A 22005-nucleotide genomic window follows, 5' to 3' on the forward strand; every position below is an offset into this window, starting at 1 on the left:
TTAGATGGTAATAGAGGATGATCTGCCTCCCCTGATGATGTCACAGCTAACAGAACGCCAGACCAGGTGTACCTTCTATGAAGAGAAAAATGATAGAAAACAAAAAGTTAAAAGCTGAAATGACAGCAGTCATTTCAATGTAATGCATTTAACAGATGCAGATGTACACTGAAGGGATGTGGGTCGATCTCAGCAGTTATAGTTGATATAAGTAGGCCTGTCACGATAATCAATAAATCAATTAATCGCACGATAAATAAAAACTATCTGCGTCATTTAATTTATCGTCTATATCGTCTCTGCCTGTGTTTTTCTGTTTCTATTGATGACGCTGGATGAAAAGGCTTAACTCCAGTGCTATCCACTGACCCCTCCCCTTCCTAATTTTTTTTAGGAAGGGAAAAATGAGGAGGGAGGAGGAGTGGACTATCGCATCAGGTAGTTAGCGCACATCATTTTGTCCTTCTGCAGCTTTAGAGCCCCGTGAGGATTTAGAGGAGTTAGCGAGGTAAAAAAAAGCACATCTTATGTTGGCGGGAAAGCTCGAAATATAACTGGTTTCAAAGCCGAACGCAACAGCCGCAGTGTGGGAGTATTTCGAATTCAAATCAAATGACTGAGGCGAACCGCTAAACCTATGCGAGCCAGTATGTCGCATTTGTCATAAAACAGTAGCAGCTAAAAGCAGCAATACAACAAACCTACACATGCACCTAAAGCACAACCACCCAGCAAAATTTCTCCAGCTGGGGACAAAAGTACAAGCGGTGGCCCGTCGGCGTCTTCAGATTCGCGACAGTCCATCACTGAAGCAATTAAGCAACAGGCAGCATACAAAAAGGACGGTGCAAAGTGGCGTGCGCTCACAGACAGCGTAGTTCATTTAATTGCTAAAGAGATGCTCCCATTTAATATTGTAGAAAAGCCGGCATTTCGAAAAATGTTGCAGACATTTGATACAGTATGAACTCCCTGGGAAAACATACATATCACAAGTGGCAATTCCACAAATGTACAGCAGTATTACAGTAAAGAGGACATACTGAAGGAGATACAAGACATTTCATTTTACTCTGCTACGTCGGATATGTGGTCAAGTTCAAATATGACACCCCTTATATGAGCTTGACCATTCAATATATAGCTGCAGACTGGACAGTTCAGACACAGGCTACATATCCAAAAAGAGAACAGGCTGATGCAGAACTGACAAAGTTCCTTCAAGAAGATGCTATTGATGCCTCTTGTGCTCTCTTGATGTGGTGGTGTGACAATCAGAGAATCCTTTGATGGCAAACTTGGCCAAAAAATACATGTGTATTTGTGCAACAAGCACCAGTTCAGAGAGAATGTTTGGTACAGCTGGACACATTGCTACTCCTGCTCGGAATCTGTCTGACTAAAGTAGTTACAGTTCTGCTTAAAGATTGTTGAGGCATCTAGTCTTATTTAAGAATCTGCTTTTGTTACTTTGCATTTTTTTTTTATAAAATGGCAGTTTTGCCTATCTTTTTTAAAATCTAATGATATACAGACTTCATTATCTGTACTCTTTTGGTTTAATGTAGTTTTTATTTCCACCATGGTTTTATCTTGTGTTTAGTTTTTATTCAAGTGTATTTTTAGTTAACAGAGACTGAGAGTCCATTTGATTTTTATTTCTCATTTTATTTTCCAGTGTAAAGTGTGTTTATCTTTGGCAGGAAATCGCAAACATTGTTAAGTAATTTCCATTAAATCAGTGCAAAAAGGTCTTCAAACAATATTACCGTTTATCGCAATAATTTTTGAGACAATTAATCATTCAGAAAAATTTGTTATCGTGAAAGGCCTAGCGAGGGGAGCCCATCAAAGGGCAACACAGGGAGACATGGGACAAACAACCACGCAAACACTCACACCTAAGGCCGATTTAGACCGACCAGTTACTCTAACAGTCATGTTTTTGGACTGTGGGGGGAAGCCGGGGTACCCGGAGAGAACCCAGGCATGCACAGGGAGAACAAGCAAACTCCACGCAGGAAGAAAATACAGGAGTGATGCATTACACTCCTGTACTTATCACTCCAATCACGCTGCACTCAGGGGCTCCCGAGGAGACGACAAAGGCAAGAACCTGTTTGGGGAGTGACAGGGTGAACCCTTGCCATCAGGACTCTGGGGTTTGGTTTGCTTTTTCAGGGTAACTATTCGACAAGCAGCTGCGCTTATTTCCCTGGCACCTGGGTATTACAGACACACATGGCGAAAATGACCAAAAGATGACGGCTAAACCGATTCAAACCACTGCTTTGCTTAAAACTTAACGACTTGATGCAATCGTGTGTCCACCGTCGCTGCATGCTGGTCAGGGAGTGACAGCTGGGTTCCCCTAGAGAGGAAACCTTTCAACCAATATGAATAATAAGTTAAAAAACAACCATTATTTAATAACTAGAGTCATATGATCCTGGAATATTTTAACTCACTTTATGACTCAATTTATTTATTTTTGCAGGTTGCCCGAGACAATATTTGTTGTGAATTGGTGCTATGTACATATATAAATAAACTAAACGGAACAGAAGGCATGAACTAAAATAAACTAAAATGTTATGATTCAAGTGGACTGTGATGCCTGAGGAAGGGAGGAGGGGGGGGGGTTAAATTCTGTAAATTGACCGTTTAATGAACAGGAAAACTCCCACCGTTCTCATCGCTTTGTGTGTGCACTGACAACTCAGCAGCTATTGCTCACCAGGTAAGAGAGTTCAAGATGAACGCCATCATCGAGAGTCTGCCCTGCATTGTTGCAAAACCAAGGAGCTATGGAGGAAAAAAAAGAGAGAGAAAAAAGATAAAATGCAGGCTTACGGGTGAAGAGATAGACAGAATAAACTAAACCTTCTGAGACTTACTTCATAGCTGAAGATCTGATCTAGCGAGCGACTACTGTGGACCAAGCTGTCCACTCCGGCCATCCACAGCCCGAGGAAGCTGTAGTAGACGCACTGCATCAACACGATCTGACAGATAATGAGGACTGGGTCCCAGATGTAGCTCCGGAAGTTGCCGGCCATGTTTCACTGATGTTACACATGCAGGCCCAGGGAAGGTCAGGAAAGCACCCACAGCTGGCCCATCCAGCATCACCTGTGACCTCTCAACCTAGACTGAAAATGAAAGGAGACGCGTTACGTGACGTCACAGCGCGGCTTTCTGTTTGTTGTAGCTCTAGAAATCTAGTAGAAGGTGAAACAGGTAGGTAGGATAAACTTTCAAACATTTTTTCCCCAGGTTTGCCCGATGTGTGGATAAGAGAATAGATTTATACCATATAAAAAAAAGCTATGCGCTCAATTCTCTTTTTATAATTAATTCAGGTTTTTGTTGAATCATATTTGCAACCCCACAAAAAGATGAATTTAAAAAAAAGTTAAAATGTTTTACGTACACTAGGCTCTTTGTTACTTTTATGCATTATACAGTCACCGATATTGTTTAAAAAGCCTTGTGGGGGGGTTAGTAGTTGAATCTGAGCTGGAAAGAGTCTTAAAGCTGCTAGCATGCAGGCAGCTATCAGCTAACCACTAAATTATTATCAACACAAGCGGAGCAGACGCTTTCTCTTCAGAGACAACCCTGCGATCCTCTAATCCTGCTCCGACATTTAGCCAAGCAAAAAAAGTCATATTGTGCTGATGTTTTATCCAACAGCAACACGGAAAGCGACCAATGCTAGCATGTTTGTTTTTATTTTTTAACAGCTGGTCGTTTAAATATTACTGACACAAAAACAGACACACACCTCGAAGCAGGAGCGGAGAGGCTTCAGGCTGAGCTTCAAACACAGTCCTGGCCGATGCTCTTGGGGTTTAAGCCTCCTCAGGGATGAGGTGGACGTATTGACGGTGGACTTAAACCGTGCTCACAACAAAGACGTCACAGCAGCAGACCCGGAAACTAAACCAAACTTCGTCTCGTTCGGTGGTTGGTTGAAAACCGGCAAATAACGTCACGACGCATTGCTGCCATCTGGTGGTCAAAGGGGGAATCACACGCTCAGATCTGTGACTGCAAGAAAGAAAACTACTGCTTAGGGAGTACATTTATGAGCTCAATGGGGGTCATTAAGATTAATAAATGTCCGCTTTGTCATATTTAAACTAACTGTTTTTACAAGATACTATGTAAAAATATATATATATATAAAAAAATTTGGCAATGTGGTTTTAGGAGAGGTAGAAACACTGTAGATGCAGATTTAAGTTTTTAAGTTTAGTTTTTGAAATTACAAAAGCCCAAGTAAACAAAGAAAGTGTTTGAGAAGTATTTTTGATATGGAAAACACGTACAATACCACACTGAAAGAAGGTTTATTGATTAGAATAAGAAAAATATGTATCAGAGTGGATGTACAGATGGATACATTATATTAATTTTATTTTTATTTATTATCTTCAAGTAAGGGTAGATCAGAAAATGGAAGACCACAAAGAGGTATAGTGAGACCCTTTTTATTTTTCATTATTGATAAATGATGTGTGTTATAACATTGATGGTGAGATAGGGCTCCTCTTTCTTTCTTCAATGTGGGAGAGAGGAAGGAATTTAGATGGGTTGTTTTATTAGAAAGGTACAGGAAGTAATTTTTAAAGTTGAAAAACAGTTGTGTAAGTAGATATTTACATTTTCAGTAGACAGCACCTAGATAATAATCTTTCAAGGAAAAATAATTGGTGATGACATTAAACTAAAGTTGTAAAAACCAAGAACAAGCAAGACTGAAGCAGTTTAAATTTCCTGGCGTTTGGGGTGGGTCACACGGGCCGTACACATTCAGAAAGATATAGACAATTACAGAAAGTGTTGAACATCATGCACTTAGGGCCATAATCACTGGGTTTAATCCGGTTAGTGCTAGATTACAGATGTATAGTTTATAATTCAGCAGCAGACACAACTTTATAAAAGTTGGATTGAACAACCCTGACCACACCATTACAGATAGAAAAGGGAGAAATGCCGTTTAACATTAGAGGAGAACAACTAACACTAAATTGCTCAGTACATTTACAAGGTCATGGACCGGGTCCTCCAACTCAAGCAATAGTTAAACCTTATTTAGAAAGTGAAACAAAAGATATGAGTTCTGGTTGGATCACACACTCTTTGAATAAAAATAAACTGCTTGTTTTCTTATTTATTGCTCCTATCGGGTTTTGGTGTGAATTTGGCATGATAACAACAGATCAGATTGCTATAAGTCAAGCAGTACCATTACTAGTGATACAGCCATGTATACTTTCAGATGCTACCATAGATTTCACTTTGTTGGAACGGAGAAATTACATTATGGAATTCATTGCAAACTGACATACGGTCCAGAAATATATTAGTGAATATTGCAATTGCTTGCAAATTTATACAGCTGCATTTAAAAATATTTTTGATAGAGTTAGAGTAGCTATTCGTTATATAAGCTTAAAGTCAAAGTAGGGAGAATGATCAATGATGAACTCTCACTATACACAGGAGAATTTCTTGCAATATTGTTCACATTCCAGTGGGTCGAAAACACAAAGACCATTAACATCAGGATTTTTTTCAGATTCTAGTTCTAGAAATTTAATAAACACTACACAGAGAAAACTTGATGGGCCTAATGATTAGGTTTTAAGGGTATCACCACATCATGAAATGAAATGACAGACAAAGGAGGCCACTGGAAACAGATCAGTGGATTTAATTATCAGCTATGGTAAGAAATAAATAAAACATCTATTAAAACAGAAAATGAAGGAGAGACGGATGAAGCAATGTGAGAATGAAAGGAAAGGGGAGTGGTTTAATAAAACAAAAAATCCAGAGGAAAAACTGGAGAAATGAGGAGGAGGAGAGAACAAACAATCATTTCATGCCACAGATTTGGGCTAAACTGCACACCATTCATTTCAGGAAAGCTTTGCCATGGAAAATAGGAGTACCGTGGTGATGTTGTGAGACAATATGGAGCACATTATATTACACTGTTACAAATATGCGAAAGACAATTTATTCAAAAAATAGAGTTAAAGTGAAACTAGATTTAACTGACTTAAATAGAAATAACTCAAGATGTAAAAGTTGTCAGGCATTGTATTAACACTGCTTGCCTGCTGGTGGCGGTAATTCATCACCAAAAAGCTTGTTTTCCCTCGATAAACGCCGAGGAGAAGAATAGAAAGGTAACATTTCTTAGCTGCTGGAATAAGTGGACACAAATCCAGTTTGATCTTGGTCTTCCAGGTGGAAACTTTCCTGATCATGCTTTCACTAAAGTGTTAGTCTGTAGTTAAACTGTTAAAACTTTGCGATTCTTTTTTTTTGCTCAGGCAGCCTTCTGTTAAATCTGGCATCTTTTTTTTTTAAAGGGACAGTGTCCTCTTTTCTGCAACATGGACTGACCTGGTACATGATGTGCTGGATTACTTCTCTGCTGTTTGATCTGCATTTCCCCCCCACCTTTAGATGACTTGTCTTCACACTTTTTCCATTAGTGTGAAACTGCGGTACCTCTCTTTCATGCATTTATATGTAACGTTTTACAGGAAAGTACTTCACTATGTACTTCAGTTAACTACAAAGAAAGAGGGCACTAAGAGTTGCAATGATTGATACAGCTTTTAAAAATAATGGGTCAAAACAGAATTCAGTGTTTATGTTTTTTAGTTAGTTAGTTTGAACTTCAATAACAATGTGAATTTGTACGTTTGTGCTTAAACCTGTAAGCAAATGCAAAAAGAACAATAATAAAAACACTCTCATGAATTAGGCTGAAGATAACATTTAACTTTTCAGCAGTCTGCTATTCAAACCACGCTTCCGGGGTTGGATCATGTTGCGACCCAAAGGTCAAAGGTTAACTTCTAACACACCAGCAACTTGGGCAAACAGAGCTGGGCATGTGCAGCTCGCCGCTTCGCATGTTTTCCTTTCCCTGACGTCCTCAGCAGATGGTGACGGATGCGTTGTCCAATATATCACTGTTTGATCTTTTCCCACTCCTGTTTGCAGAGCGCGCAACAGACGCCGTCATGTTCAGGGCGCATGCGAGTGTGAAAGCCATGGGGCAGCTCACTGACATGAAGATTAAACCTGGCTGCAGTGTTTATAGGAAGCTGGCAGGTGTGCAGCGGCTCACAGGTAAGGGTATGGTTCATCCAGTACTGTGTTCCTCAGACTGTGGCTCATAGGGGGAGCTTTTGATTGCATGAAGAGAGACGCTTCGGTACTTTTATATACAATGGGGAAAATAAGTAATTCATAAGCCATGAATTTTTGCACGTTTTCCCACTGACAATCCAGAAAAATCACATTGCGTGATATTTAAATAATTCATTTATCCACCACCATGCTGGAAACATGGTGTCATTGGGATTCTATTCATCCTTCTTCCTTTTTCTCCGAACACTGCGAGTGGAGTTTATGCTGAACGGTTCTGTTTTGGTTTCATCTGATCACATGATCGTCTCCCACGCCTCCTCTGGATGGTCATAAGAAAACTTGAGAGGGGCCTGGATGTGTGCTGGCTTGAGCAGGCTGACATTTTAATCCGTGGCAGCAGAGTGTGTTACCAATGGTAACTTTGGAGACTTTGGCACCAGCTCTCTTCAGGTCATTTTCCAGATCCTCCCGTGTAGTTCTGGGCTGATCCCTCACCTTTCTCATGATCATGGATGCTCCTTGAGGTGAGATTGAGCCTTAGTCCGAGAAAGATTGACAGTCATCTTGAGTTTCTTTCATTTTATAATAGTTGCGCCAGCAACCGTTGCCTTCTCACCAAGCTGCTTGCCTATTGTCCTGCAGCCCATTCCAGCCTTGTGCAGGTCTACAGTTTTGTCCCTGGTGTCCTTAGACAGCTCCTTGGTCGTACCGATCAAATACTTATTGAATGCAATAAAATGCTAATTAGTATTTTAATATCATACAATGTGATATTCTGGATTTTATTAGGTTCTGTCTGTAGGTGGAAGTGTAACAAAATGAAACTTACAGACCTCTTCATTGTGTGGGCATGTCCCCCCCCCCCCCCCCCCACCCCCCTCTCAAATCCTGTTTCCTGTCAGCCTACTTTGAGAAAAACGAGCCACTAGTGATGTAAAAACCCAGAAAAAGAATATGTTTTTAAAAAAACTTGCAAAATCAGTTAATACCTATTTACCCCATTTTAAATTATTATTGTCATTGATGCCTCTCATCTTCGCTTATTCTTTCTCACAATCTGACTTTATATTTCATTTTATCTAAAAAAAATCATTAGTAAAACATCTTTATTTGTTTTATTTTGATTTTTCAATTCATTTTACAAAAGGCTTTTATCTCAAATTCTCTCAATAATGTTGCATTTTCATAGTTTAATGGCGTGGGCATATATTGAAAAATAAGACAAGGCACAATTTTAAATGCCACTCCTTATCTTAGCTGTGCTGTTTTAGTTCCCTCTGCAGGTCATGGCCCCCATGACCCTCTGCAGAAAGGTTTCATTAAATCCTTCAAACTAACTTTCTTCAACTCTACAGACCCAAACGGGGACTGTCCCTTTTTATAATGCCGTGTCAACTCCCAGGACACACCAGGCAGGATGGATGAGCTACCAACTGCCTGCTGAGGCAAGTTTATTCTCTTTAGCACCATTTATCCAAAGGGTAACTCAAAACGAAGAACATAAAGAAACAGGCAGCTCATGGTTTCAGGGAGCAAATAAAGTAAATGCTGCCTCACCTGGTTCATGTCTGGACCTGGGAAGACCTGAGGGATCTTCATGGTTCATACCTGTTCAGCAACTCAGAAACATTATCGCCATATTTTCCAGACTATAAGGCGCACTTAAAAGCCTCAAATCTTCTCAAAAATTGATGGCGTGCCTTATAATCTGCTGTGCTTTAAAAAAATGCAGTAGGTTCAAGACCATTCAGTGCCTCATCTGATCCATTTGGCTGGTTTTGATTGGGACTCTGGCAGCAGGATGAATAATAGGTTAATAGGTATGTAATAGGTTACATTACGGCAATGGTGTCGCACTTTACACGAAATATAACCCACTAAAAATAAAAGGTTTTGATTCTCTATTCTTGAGATCTTTGCTGCATGTCTTCTTCTCTCTTTGCCAATTTCCTGTCTGATTACTATCAATCAAGGCCACTAGTGCCACAAGATCTTTATCTGTTATAAAAAGGAAGGAAGCAATATAGTAGATTTGTATATATCCTATAAGCTGAGTGGTTTATCCAAAACTCTCATTGCCTTTGTCCAACAGCGGCCGCTCGCAGGATGAGCAGCACCAGACCAGCTCCTCTGCTGACGGCCGCTCCTGTTCGCGCCCTCGTCGACGAGCAGATCAGCATCAGGGGACGCTTCCTGCCCCCCCGCTGTCCCGTCACAGTGTGGGCAAGGATGCACAGTGACGAGGGAGACCTGTGGGAGTCATTTGCTCATTATAATTCAAACGAGAGTGGAGCTTTCAGCTGTGAGTAAAATTAACGAACAGCTCCTTGTTTTTGGTACATGCAGGTTATATGTAACGTAACCTGTGATATGTACTGGTAAATAAAGAAGAGGGCACAAATATGTTGGAAAATTCCTAATTTGATATGACCAAACGTAAACAAATGGTGACTAGGTAGGGTTTGTCATTTAGTTTCTTCTTCCTCTGCCATTTGTCCATTCAACAGTAACTGGTGATCCTTCAGTCGGCGGCTCCTATTTGGGCTGCGAGCCAATGGGACTCTTCTGGAGTATGCAGCCAGCTCCTGGAGGACGGGAAGGTTTGAGGCACGTGATGAAAACAAGTTCGCTGAGAGCTTCCCACAGTGAAGTTTGTGGCATTAAAGTCCAGCACGCGTCTCCTAATGTTTTGTGGAAAATTATCACAAGTCTTTCAATACTTTCAAATATAATCCAAATTCAGGGTCTTGAAGAAGGCGCGTTGGTAAAATGTGACTAAAAATGAGCTGCTTGGCCTTCATGCACCCCATTATATGTGGCGGAAAACTCACACTAACACATCAGTATGACCAAACCACGTGGAGCGTGGTGGTGGCATCGTGCTGTGGGTGTGTCTTTCTTCAGTGGTGTTAGATATAAGTACACGTCCTGCTCCTGTATATTTATTTGAAGGCCCATCTTACCCCAGTTCCAGATTTGGCAGTAAATGAGGAATACGTTGATCAGAGGTAAAACATTGTAATATGCATATTTAATTTATTAGGAATTAAATATGGAGACAGAGTATTACATTACCATTTGTAGTATTCATTATAAGCTGCCCTCATGGTGATGCAGGATTCTGTCTGCTTTTTCACAAGTCTGAACACATTTTAAAAGGCCAAGTCCCCTCCCGTGTTTTTTCAGGAGGAGGGGGAATCTGTTCGAACAAAGAAACTGTCCATTTCTGAACTACCCCCTCCTGCAATAAAAACTTCATGTGTTATTCTACCCAGCAACAGAGAGGAGACATATCTGACTGCCTGACTAAGATATTTTCCTCAACAGTGGGCACAGAGAAGTTGGTCAGCCCAGATATAAGAGGAATATTTTTTTTTATATTTATTAACTGATTGAAATCTGCTCCCTTTTAAGACTGAGGAAGAAAAATGTGGAGACTCCTTACTTGGTGCACATCTCCCTTCTGGGAGGCCACGTCTCTCCCAGCGGAGGCCAGATCTCTGAGCTGGCCGCTGTGACAGCCGAGCGGTGGTACATGGCACCAGGAGTCAAGAGAATAGCGATTCATCAAAATGGAATCGTAGGGACCATGTTCGTACCCCCTGGTGAGCGTTTTATCTGTTAATGTTGTAACTTTCACCTGTTACAACATGACTTACTCTCCACGCACCCTTGTGCTGGTTTCCTGCAGGCCCAGGCCCGTTTCCAGCCATGTTGGATCTGTGGGGAATGGGCGGAGGACTGCAAGAATACCGCTCCTCTCTCCTTGCATCCAAAGGCTACGTCAGTCTGTCTCTTGCCTACTTTGGCCACAAAGATCTACCTGGTCCGCCAGATCGTATCAACGTTGGGGATTTATATTTTAAGGTAGGCTAATGCTTTCACATCTCTGGTTTTAATCATTTTAGCAAAACACACTGTTCTCTTCTAGCCTTGTTCACATCACTTCCAGTTGCTTTAAACCTTTAGATTGTTGCTCTGAAGGTAAATATGGATCAGCTTAAGTCTTTTCCTGTCAACATTTTTTGACTCAGGAAGATCAGCACATCAGCGTCTTTCTTTAAAGGCATGTTCTCTTGTGTTTCCCATTTTGAAGAGTGGTCAAGAGCAATTGGCTTCAGTGTCAGATCATATTTATTACTAATTAAATGTTCTAAGGCTCTCTAAACAGTGACGTCTGGATTTCATAATGCTTTAGGGGCGACCGTTGCTGTATAAATTCAGTCCATCTTCCTCTTGGTTACATTTATTTTACAATAATTCTTAGTAGAGTTAATAATTGTGGCACAGTTGCTTTTCATTAAAAACACTAATTTGTTAAGCTTGGATTTTGTTCCCCTCTGAATAAATGAAACGCTTTACCATGAGATTATCCTGCTCCAATAAGAGATGAATTTGGACACATTTTGCTGTATATGTATCCCTTAAAGTTGTAGCCGGTCTTTATTCGTCTCCTGTCTCCATCCAAAAGGCTGCCTTCCGCCTGCTTCAAGATCACCCTCAGGTCGTCTCAGACAGAATCGGGATCATCGGCCTCTCCTTCGGATGCTACCTGACGCTTCGCATTGCTACCAGGACAGGAGTTAAAGTCAGTCACAGAGCTTCCTGTGTGGCTTTAAACCCACCTTCTAATCTCACATCAGTGAATATGTTTGTCGGTGATTATGTGGAATAAGTAAATTGATTGTATTACTGTGATTCTGCGTTCCTCTGCAGCCATCTTGTTTGGTTTGTATCAATGGCCCTATGGGGAGTACGGTACCACTCACCGATTCAGATGGCAGGACTGACCAGTTTGACAGGTAAATAATCTATCAGGTGATGCTGATTACAGATTTTTTGACTGTAAAAAGAACTGTTAAAAAGAAAATAGTAATTTCTCCTCAAAGGAAGTCAATATCTTTTGTTAGATGTGTTCCTTCTGTTCACTATGCTGCTAATTGGTATTATATTTGTAGGAAATACCTTGCCTTGCAAAAGTGCTAACACCCTTTAACGATTTCACATTTTCCTAATTAGCAGCCACAAACTACAATGTGTTTTATGGAAATTATATTTGATGGGCCATCACAAAGTACTGCATAGTGGTTAAAGTAGAAGGAAAATTATAATAGGTTTCAAAGTATTTTTCCTAATACAAATCTGAAAAGTGAGGAGTGTAGAATTCAACGTAGACCCAATATTTTACTGCAAATTAAGGCTGCATGTCTCTTTGGGTAAGTCTCAGCCACAATTGCACATAAAGGGGCTACAATTTGTGCCTATTCTTTGTGAAACAGCTCAAGATCAGCCAGATTGAATGCAAAGTTTCCATAGATTATCTAGATCCAGACAATAATTCAGTATATATTGATCAATAGACGTGTGGTGTGATAGGAAACAAGGGTCAATAAAAAGTTCAATAGATGAACAGTTTTCCTTCCTTTAGCATTCTTGCCTATCGTGTAGGTTAATACTACAACCACTACATCCTCCCAACCAATCACACATGCAGACCCAGGAACGCTCCGTCACCAAGCTCCGCCTCCTTCAAAGAGACCTGCAGAGAGCACATATGTTTCTTTTTTTTTTTAAACTTGCAGTTTTGGTAAAAAGTTGGTTGAATTGAGTTTAAATTCAGTTTTTGTGCTCTGCACCTAATAATAGGTCATTAGGCAACAGCATAAAATGGCCAGGGCTACACTTAAATATATGTTTAGAATTTTGTGATCATTATCAATATCAGTCAATATGATTCCTATTTTATCCATATGCTTTTTTTATATATCTGCATCTATATCATCCAGTCCTAGTCTAGACTTTAACTAGGCTATTCTGAAGCAATTGTCATTCTGCAAGAAGTTAAATGTCCACCCCAGTCTAGAGTATTTTCCAGCCTCTAATAGGCTTTTTGCCAGGATTGCTCAGTATTTAATGCCGTCTATCCTCCCATCATTCTGACCAGCTACCGTATAGCTGCAACCCGATCATTGCTGAGTCTGCGCAGAGGGTCACCTGTATTCGTTTTCTCCACAGGTAGCATTTTGCAGGTAGGCCAAAAGGAAAATGTTGTTCTCATCTAACCAGAGAACCTTCTGCCACATGTTTGCAGTGTCCCCTAAATGGCTTCTGGCAAACTGTAAACGCGACTTTGTGTGGCTTTCTTTCAACAATGCATTTCTTGGCACTTTTCAGTAAAGGCCAGATTTCTTCGCAACTAATAGTTGTCCTGTCGGCAGATATCCCTCCTGAGCTGTGGATCTCTGCAGCTCCTCCATCGTTACCATGGGGCTCTTGGCTCCATCTCTGATTGATGCTGTCCTCGTCTGATCCGTCCGTTTAGGTGGACGGCCGTTTCTTGATGGCTTTACAGTTTCACCGTACTATTTCCATGAGATTGGACTGAGCGGTGCCATGTGAGACCATCAAAGCTTGGGGTCTAGTTATACAAGAAAACTTTCCCCCTGACCTGTCTGTTGTGTCCCTTAGGCTTCACTCTGTATAGTGTATCATCCGACTTCTAAAGGGAATTGGTTCTCAAAGATTTTATTTTGGGACATGAGCGTAGAGGGGGCTGAGTAGAAATCTTGTCTCTTTCATAATTAAGTTCTACTTTGTGTTATTTTATCACAAAAAATCTCAAAAAAATGCATACAAGTTGTAAAGTGACTAGGTTTTAGGGGAAAATGTCCTATATTAAGGCTAAGAAATACTATTGTTTAACCTACTGGTAAGTGCGGCCCCACTCACTGTACAAATATGGTCACTTTGAGCTCAATTTACAATTAAATGGTAACACATAGCAAGTTATCGTGGCATAAAACAATCTAGTTTACAGTTCTTTCATTCATGTTCTTCACAGTCTGTATAGTGCAGGTAAACTTTATTCGGTTGATTTGTTTATGTGCATGTATAGCTAATGACGGTCAAGCTGGATAGTTTTATTACAATATATTTAGACAAAACAGCGTTCTGTGGGTTGGCCATCATTGAAGCACACTTTGGTTGTAAATAAAAGAAAGAGAACTAAGCTGTTAGTAATCTGTGACGCTCCAGTTGTCATTAATGTGTCAAATAAATAAAAACCTGATTTATCTGCTGGTCTGCTATTGTTTTCAGCTTCCAGCAATATTGGACTTTTGACGATGAGGGCCGTGTGATTTTCAAAGACGTCTCCTTGCCTGCTAATCTGCCTCCCGACAGCTTTGTTAAGGTAACGAGACACACGCCGGGTACGCCTGCCGTTAATATGCGTCTTTACCGATCCAGTCGCTCAGAATACTCTTTCTGATAAACTCGTTCGTTAAACAGCCCTCCTTCTCACGATGAGCAGGTTCACGTGTGATGAGATCGTCTCACTAATGCTTTTATGTTATTTCTAGGAAATTCAGCTTTGTTTATCTTCTGTTTCTGCAGCTGGAGAAGCTCGACTGTCCTCTGATGTACATAGTGGGCGAAGATGACCTGAGCGCCTCCAGCACTGAGAACGCAGACCTGGTAAAATTGGTCAATTATCTTCTTTAAACTCAGATTAATTGGAACATGGAGATATTAGTTTCCTCTCCCAGGATGGATAGAACGAACAGAATGGGTTTTGTTTGTTCTTGCAGCTCCGGTTTGAGAGTCTGTTGTTGTTTTTTTCTTCCTGTGGAAAACTACAGCAGGTTGGTTTTGCACAATGTCGGTTTGGAGAAATCTTTAATGAGAGGTATCATCAAGGATTATTTAATAAGACTTCTTCACCATTCTGCATCCTTTATTGTTTGTGAGACGCATAAAGATCTCTCTGGCCCTTCATAAAAAGCTACTACCACTCTTTCCTGGTTGCCCACTTCAGTTTCCACAGTTATCTTTAAATTTATTCTCCATTTGGACCCAAGATCAGAATGTTGTTTAAACACTCTTGTTTTCTGTATTTTCTGCAATTTAGTCTTGCAAATTATCACAGTTGTGTTTATGATGGATTGTTGAGTATTTAGCTTTAAAGTAATTTTGAGTACAACTGAAGGGACCCCCAAGAATCACATGTTGAGAGCCTTTGACTTAGAAAGAACTGGTCGTGGTTTTATTTTTCCTGAAAGAAACGTACAACCAGATGTGATATCTTTGAAAATGTCTTAACTTTCAGCTATCAGTCAGTCATATGTTTTTAATGCTTCAATTCTTGGTCAGATTGAGGAGAATCTGAGGACTGCTGGTAAATCCCACCTGTTCACCCGCTTGTCCTACCCCGGCGCCGGTCACCTGATTGAGCCGCCCTATTCCCCCAATGCCAGATCCTCCATGTGGTCCGTCAAACCCAAGAAATGTGAGCTACCACTGCAGTTCTGCGTTACCCCGGTTGCTATTATTTACTTGTGTCTGCCATTATTATGTGGGATTGGATGTTTCTTGTGCAGTGATCACCATGTGGGGTGGACACCCTGCTCCCCACGCTGCTGCCCAGGAGGATGCCTGGAAGAAAATCCTGGATTATTTGGAAAAACATCTGAGAAGCTGAATGTCTCCAGAGATGCTGAATTTGAAAAAGGTTTATACGCAGAACTGGATACGCACACACACAAAAAAAAAACCCCACAAGATAATTTGTTGCTATGCTGCAAATCACAGATTATCCACAAGAGGGAGCTGCTTGGTTGGTGTCTGAGTTGTTATTTTAGTGGCCACACATCATCGAGGGAGGAAGGTCATCGCAGCAGCAGCATAGACCCACAGATGTTAGGTTTTCATGTGGATCATGTTGCGTGTCAATATGTGCAAGTCTTTTATTTCTTTTCTGTTCTGCAGGAACAGGGCTGCTGCTGCTGCTGGAGGATTGTTTCTGAGTCTGTGCTGCACCATCTAAATGCCAGCCATTTCATTTCACCCATTAAAGTTCACAGCGGACTACTGATCTGCGTAAGGTGCTCGCCACCTCTGAGATGAGGCTCCAGGTCTCCAGTCTATACAGGATAAAGCGTGGTGGATAGAAATTAAGAGATTTAACAACAACCTGCTTCTCTAAATTGGTGAAAATCCAAAACTAATCAAGTCACACTACTAGAAAAATGAAGCGCAAACGTCCAGTTTTCCTCAGATGTTTAATGGGGATTCGGTGTAAACATACTGTTCAGTGGTTGTGGCTCGGAGTGATAACTTCTTGACATGCCGAGGTTACCATGGCGATGAGGGCTATGAACTCTTTGAAATCGATCTCCAGGTCTCCGTTCTGGTCCAGATCAGCGAAAAGCTTGTCCAGAATGTTCTTCTTCCTAATTTTCTGTTCAGAAGGAAAATTGTTCATCAAGTGCAGGAAATGGAAAAAATAAACCAGACAAGATGGAAAAAACTCTGCAGCAGCATGTGTGACGTTTGTTTCACTTTTTTTTTTTTTTTTTTGCTATTCAAACAACACCACACAGATCTCTGAGGTTTCAACACATGCAGGTCTTGGGGTCTGAGCTCCTGTCGTGGATCTGCACGGCTATGCTCAAAGTGTTTAGATTTAAATTGCTCACCTTTATGAAGTGAGACATCTCATTGTTGATGAGTGCTTTAAGGTCTGCCTTCCTGAGCGTGCAGTTGTCACCGGAGTATTTATGGAAAACTTTAATGATAGTGGCCATGCTACTCTCCAGCTCTGACGCAGCATCCTTAGAGGCCTGCAACACACAATTTAAAACCAAATCACTGTTATTTAGACTTCCTTACTCCTGTAAAAAAAAAAATATTTTTTTCCCTTTTAAACTGTAAATAAAACACATCGAGCATCCATCGGTGACCTGTCATGCTGTATTAGTATTCGGCATTTATTTCCAGACAGGATAAAATATTGAGAGATTAGTCCTTACCTCCATCTCCAGCAGCTGCTTTCTCCAGTAAGGATCTTGAGCGCGGACTGAAGACTCTAAATAGCGATGTGCTGTCGACCTCGCCCAATTTACGATGGACACGCAGCTGTATCGATTAACCACACGGAGGCTTCATGCGCTACATAATGCACTTTTTAATGGACGCAAGTGGTCTGCTCTTTTACCAAAACGCTCTTATTTCTGTGTGAGTGTGCAGAGCGTAATGTGTTTGGCCATTCCACTTCCTTGTCTTCTTCTCCCTAGAACCAGTAAATCGCTTCTAATTGCACATTAGTTTTGGATAGTATTTACCAGTGTTGTACAGCGATAAACTTGAGCAGATTTCTTTTTTTAAATGGTTGGCCAACCCTAAGGACGGCATTGTGAATCAGGGAAAACTAAAAAAAAATCTTTACAATTAAACTTTAAAGTGGGGTGTACATCTGTATATTCAGCCACCTGAGTCAACTTCCTTGTAGAAGCACATTTCACTGCAGGCACAGCTGTCAGTGCTTTGGGTTTCTGAAAGCTGAAAGTCTACAGTAGAATTTAGGTCTGGACTTTGGGCCATTGTAACACCTGAATATGCTTTGATTTGAACCGTTGCTGTGACTCTGGCTGCATGTTTAGAGTGCTTTGTCCCTGTTTGGAAGGTCAGCATTTAGGCCAGGATTCAGTCATTTCAGCTCTGTAAAAGGTTTTTTCTCCAGGATTGCCCTGTTTTTAGCTCCTTGCAACGGCTATGACCAGCATGGCCTCGCAGAAGAACAATATCCCCACAGCATGATCCTACCAACACCGCATGTCATTACGGGGATGGTGTGTTTATAATGATGTGCAGTGTTAGTTTTCCGCCATAAATAGCAATTTGCCTGTAAGCCAAAAGTTGAACTTTTGGTGTCATCTGACCAGAGCACCACACTGTGTCTCCTACATGACTCAAGGCAAACAGGTCCTTCTTGTGGTATCATCTTAGCATCGGCTCTCTTCTTGCAACCTTAGCATATAAATATTGGGTTTCTTGGCTGCTTGTTTGATCAATGCTGTCCTTGCTTGGTCCATTTTCAGTCATTGTCAGCATTGGATTAAACAAGGCTACAGGAAGTGTCCAAAGCTTTATAATCTAACTGCTTTAAAAGGGTTCTCCCTAACCTGTCTGGTTGGGTAATACAAGAGATACAGTATGCTGTATCTCTTCTATTCACTACATTGTGCAGCTTCTAAAGGCAACAGCGGATTTCACTTAGGCATATCAGATAAAGAGAGTCGAATGCGAATGGTCACCATGCGTTTCAGAATCCTACTTGTAAACGAAATATTATAAACTTGTTTTAAGCACATGTGCAAACTGAGCCAACATGTCCAGCAGATCTGCCATCATAAGAACTGAAGTTTTTTGTAATATTCATCTGAGAGGCACTTAACTCTACATCTGATGGTTCGGTGTGCCCTCTCAGCAGGAAGATATGCTGGGGGTCGCTTGTGGCTAATCTGTTGCCCCATCCTTACAGAGCTCTAAAGAGCTACAACTATGTCCTTATTGGCCTTGCTGAGAAAGACGGTGAGCACAGCAACAACCAAATCAGAATCTACCCTTAAACCTGGACTTGCCAGCCTTCTTTTCTTGTCACTACATATCGTCTTTATGTGTTGATTGCTGTTGCTTAATCATGAATTACAAGGGTGTTGATTTGAACATGTGGGAGAACGAATTTAGGTCAGTAGTAATTTTCCCGCCCTGCTACTTAGTGGAGGAAGAAGAGACCCACTCCAGATTTAATTTTCAGTCACAGGACTTTTGCAATTTGCATCTACTGGATTCCTTATGAAGATGGAGGTCAGGTTCTCAGGCTTTGTCTGATGTATTTGCACCATTATTTTTCAGGCTGGGGTGATTATAAGATGCAGGCTATGTCAGTTTTGACCAGCAGGGGCTGCAGAGGCATGACAATAAAATAAGGCTTGTGGTGGATTTATTTTTTAATTCCAGGCCACACGCTGAAAGCAACTATATCTGGCTTTTAAACCGTGTATAATTCACAAAAATAAACCAGAAAAGGGGGAAAATAGATACGAGGAAATAAACCATATGTACTCAACTTGTTCACCAAAAACAAGCCACTGAAGATTTACATAAAAACAAATCATTATGGCTAAGCAAAACTAAGGTCAAACAAAAGAATAAATCAAATTTAAAACAACTCTTCTTCGGCACCTGGAGCATGTCTCTCCCTTTGGCTGCTGCCCTGTTAAGCAAGACAAACCATGAAGAGTGTGTTAAACTAAACCGCTATACTGTTAAACTGATAGGAAATATAAGAAAAACATAAATTAATATGTGTAACTGCTTTCTCTTTAAACAGGAACGAGGACCAGTCCTTCTGCTTCATAATGTCTACTCAAATGTCTGAACACAATGACAACAAAGAGCTCAAATAACTCGGTCCGTAACTCAATCATACATCAACAATATAATCATTTCATTTCATGAGGTGATGGAATCACTGCTCTCCATTATAATGTACAACTTCAAAGCATTTTCAAAATAAGAACTTGGAAACAATTTGAATTTATCAGGGGTTTTGTCAAAATTGAGCATGGTGGTGGCAGCATCATGCTATGTGGCTGCGTCACTGCTAGAGGGTGGAATAATATTAAGAAAAGATACCTCTGAGGAAAAGAATAGGAGTTTTCCAACAGAATAATTATCCTGATGACACATTGAAACTAACATCAAGCATCTGGGTTGACTTTACCAAAACTCACACCATAACTGTATGTAAAATGTCTGCTTAAAGGCCATTCACGTTTCAGGACACCAGTTTAAATAAGGTGTACCGGTTCTGATAGGACCGATTAAACATTAAGCTGGAAGTTTGCCAGATGCGTTTTAATAGCTGCAGAATGCTTATGGTTGGCGTGCTATGATTAAAAATTAAGACGTTTATCAAAGTGGTTAAATGTATTTAAACTGCTTGTACTTGTTGTCTTCCATTTATCCGGGACCGAGTCGAGGGGGCAGCAGACTCAGCAGAGACGCCCAGACTTTTTTCTCCCCAGGCGCCTCCTCCAACTCCTCTGGGGAACGCCTGAGACGTTCCCCGACAAGCCGGGAGACATGGTCCCCCAGGCCTGAGCTACCTGAGCTGACTCCTCTCAGTGTGGAGGAGCAGCGGCTCTACTCTGAGCCCCTCCCAGATGGCCAAGCTCCTCACCTTACCTCCAGGGGAACATCCAACCACCCTGCAGAGGAAACTCATTTCAGCCACTGGTATCCAGGATCTCGTTCTGTCGGTCATGACCCAAATTTCACTACCATAGGTGGGGGTAGGAATGTTGACCAACTAGTACATCGAGAGCTTTGCTTTTCTACTCAGCTCTCTCTTTACCACAGCGCATCGGCGCAGCGTCGATCTCCCCTTCCATTCTTCTCCCTCTCGTGAACAAGACCAAAAGATGCATAAAAACCTCCACTTGAGGCAAGAAACCGACCCCCGCTCCACACCAACTTTTAAATCTCTCACTAGAAGTAGGCTTTGCGTTAGACAACTAAGAGAGATAGAAAGATAATTTTAATAGAAAGATGATTCATTGCCTCATGGTGGGGAAACGTTAATGTGCTTCAACTGTTTGAAACGTAATGAAATTGTGGGAAACGTGACTCTTGATTGTTTCCTGTGGCCTAATGGGCAGGATTTCTTAAAGCAATCCAAACATGCAGGGAGGGATGGGGGAGAAAGGATTAAAAATGTCCAACCTCAGTCTGAATGTGCGCGTTCTTGATGCACCCAAGTGAATAATAAAACCAGTAAAGCCAGAAGCTTTACTGGGATAGACATCCATCCATTATGTAGACTCATTTATTCATGCAGGGTTGCGCTAGTGCCCATCTCCAGCAGTCACTGGGCCAGGGGCGGGCTACACCCTGAAAGGGTTGCCACTCAATCCCAAAGCAGCACAGAGACTCACAACCATGCACACATACCCATGGGCAATGTGGAGAGACTAACAGTCGTGTTTTTGGACTTTGGGAGGAAGCTGCAGTACCCAGAAAGAACCAACGCATGCACAGCATGCAAACTCCGTGCAGAAAGACCCCAGGCCAGGGTTTTGAACCCAGGACCTTCTTGCTGCAAGGCAGCAACACTACCAGCTGCACCTCTGGGTTCACAACTGGGATAGACAGACACAGATTAAGCTAATTAATAATTGGGAAGTAGGACAATGATATACATGATTCTCAATGTCACCACTAATGACACACACATGTAGTTCAAGTGAAATAGGCTGAATGTATCGTTAATAGCACAGTCCACCTTGACTGGATTTGGAGATAAAGCAAACAAAAGCTTGCTTGCAGTGTAAGCGTTGGTGGCAATGTTGCACCAAGGCGTCCTGGACAGTGAGCCCTGGAGAACACCTCGAAAATCCCAATGCCCAAGAGTCAAGTGAGGTTTATTTGTATCGTACATTTCAGCAACTAGGCAGTTCAAAGTGCTTTACATTATGAAAACATAAAAACAACATAAACTCACCAAAACAGCCACCGGGTGAGAGACCAGTAATAGACATGTCTTTAATGTATTTAGGTGCTAAGCCGTTTAGTGATTTATAAACTAACAGAAGTATGTTAAAGTCTATTCTCTGAGATACAGGGAGCCAGTGTGAGGACTTTAGAACTGGGGTGATGTGCTCTATCTTCCTGGTTTTAGTGAGAACACCAGCAGCAGCTTTTCAGATCAGCTGCAGCTGTCTGGTTGAGTCCATAAAAAGTACAATATAATGTAAAAAAAAAACACTTATCCTATATTTAAATAGCTTAAATGGTTGCTTTTTTGTTCTGACAACAGATTAATGTTCTTGGGTAGACTGTAAGTATTTCAAAAACTGTCCATCATTGAACAGCTCATCATAGCTTCAATAGGTTGTTTACATCCCTGCTGTTATTTGCACAGTTTTACACATTCTTTTGAATAACCCTGTTCTTTTTGGACAAATATGCAGAAGACAG

The 22005-nt window shown here is 41.1% G+C and overlaps 3 protein-coding genes across 6 annotated transcripts; 1 reads left to right on the forward strand and 2 right to left on the reverse strand.

The window, feature by feature from the left end:
• Positions 1-2693: 2693 nt before the first annotated feature.
• Positions 2694-3946, reverse strand: LOC118564097 (protein SYS1 homolog). The gene is made up of 3 exons (XM_036140783.1): positions 3788-3946; positions 2898-3152; positions 2694-2805 (listed from the first exon to the last, which is right to left on the reverse strand). The coding sequence occupies exons 2-3, from the start codon at positions 3057-3059 to the stop codon at positions 2734-2736; spliced, it is 234 nt and encodes a 77-aa protein (XP_035996676.1). The 5' UTR covers positions 3060-3152; positions 3788-3946; the 3' UTR covers positions 2694-2733.
• A 2239-nt stretch (positions 3947-6185) lies between these two features.
• On the forward strand, positions 6186-16495 carry LOC105939096 (bile acid-CoA:amino acid N-acyltransferase). 4 transcript variants are annotated; one of them, XM_036140772.1, is made up of 13 exons: positions 6186-6206; positions 7036-7164; positions 9278-9487; positions 9693-9792; positions 10600-10790; positions 10877-11052; positions 11657-11773; positions 11902-11987; positions 14284-14377; positions 14581-14661; positions 15337-15472; positions 15564-15694; positions 15952-16495. In XM_036140772.1, exons 2-12 carry the CDS (start codon positions 7056-7058, stop codon positions 15662-15664), a joined length of 1401 nt encoding a protein of 466 aa, XP_035996665.1. In that variant the 5' UTR covers positions 6186-6206; positions 7036-7055; the 3' UTR covers positions 15665-15694; positions 15952-16495. The 4 variants fall into 4 exon arrangements, with proteins under 4 accessions (XP_035996665.1, XP_035996666.1, XP_035996663.1 ...); XM_036140773.1 differs by lacking the exon at positions 6186-6206 and adding an exon at positions 6281-6429; XM_036140770.1 differs by lacking the exon at positions 6186-6206 and having other exon boundaries at positions 6909-7164.
• LOC118564096 (protein S100-B-like) lies at positions 16226-17034 on the reverse strand. The gene is made up of 3 exons (XM_036140782.1): positions 16995-17034; positions 16662-16805; positions 16226-16423 (listed from the first exon to the last, which is right to left on the reverse strand). The coding sequence occupies exons 1-3, from the start codon at positions 16998-17000 to the stop codon at positions 16274-16276; spliced, it is 300 nt and encodes a 99-aa protein (XP_035996675.1). The 5' UTR covers positions 17001-17034; the 3' UTR covers positions 16226-16273.
• Positions 17035-22005: the final 4971 nt, after the last annotated feature.

The sequence above is a fragment of the Fundulus heteroclitus genome, chromosome 9, assembly GCF_011125445.2.
Source record: "Fundulus heteroclitus isolate FHET01 chromosome 9, MU-UCD_Fhet_4.1, whole genome shotgun sequence".
Lineage (NCBI taxonomy): Eukaryota > Metazoa > Chordata > Actinopteri > Cyprinodontiformes > Fundulidae > Fundulus > Fundulus heteroclitus.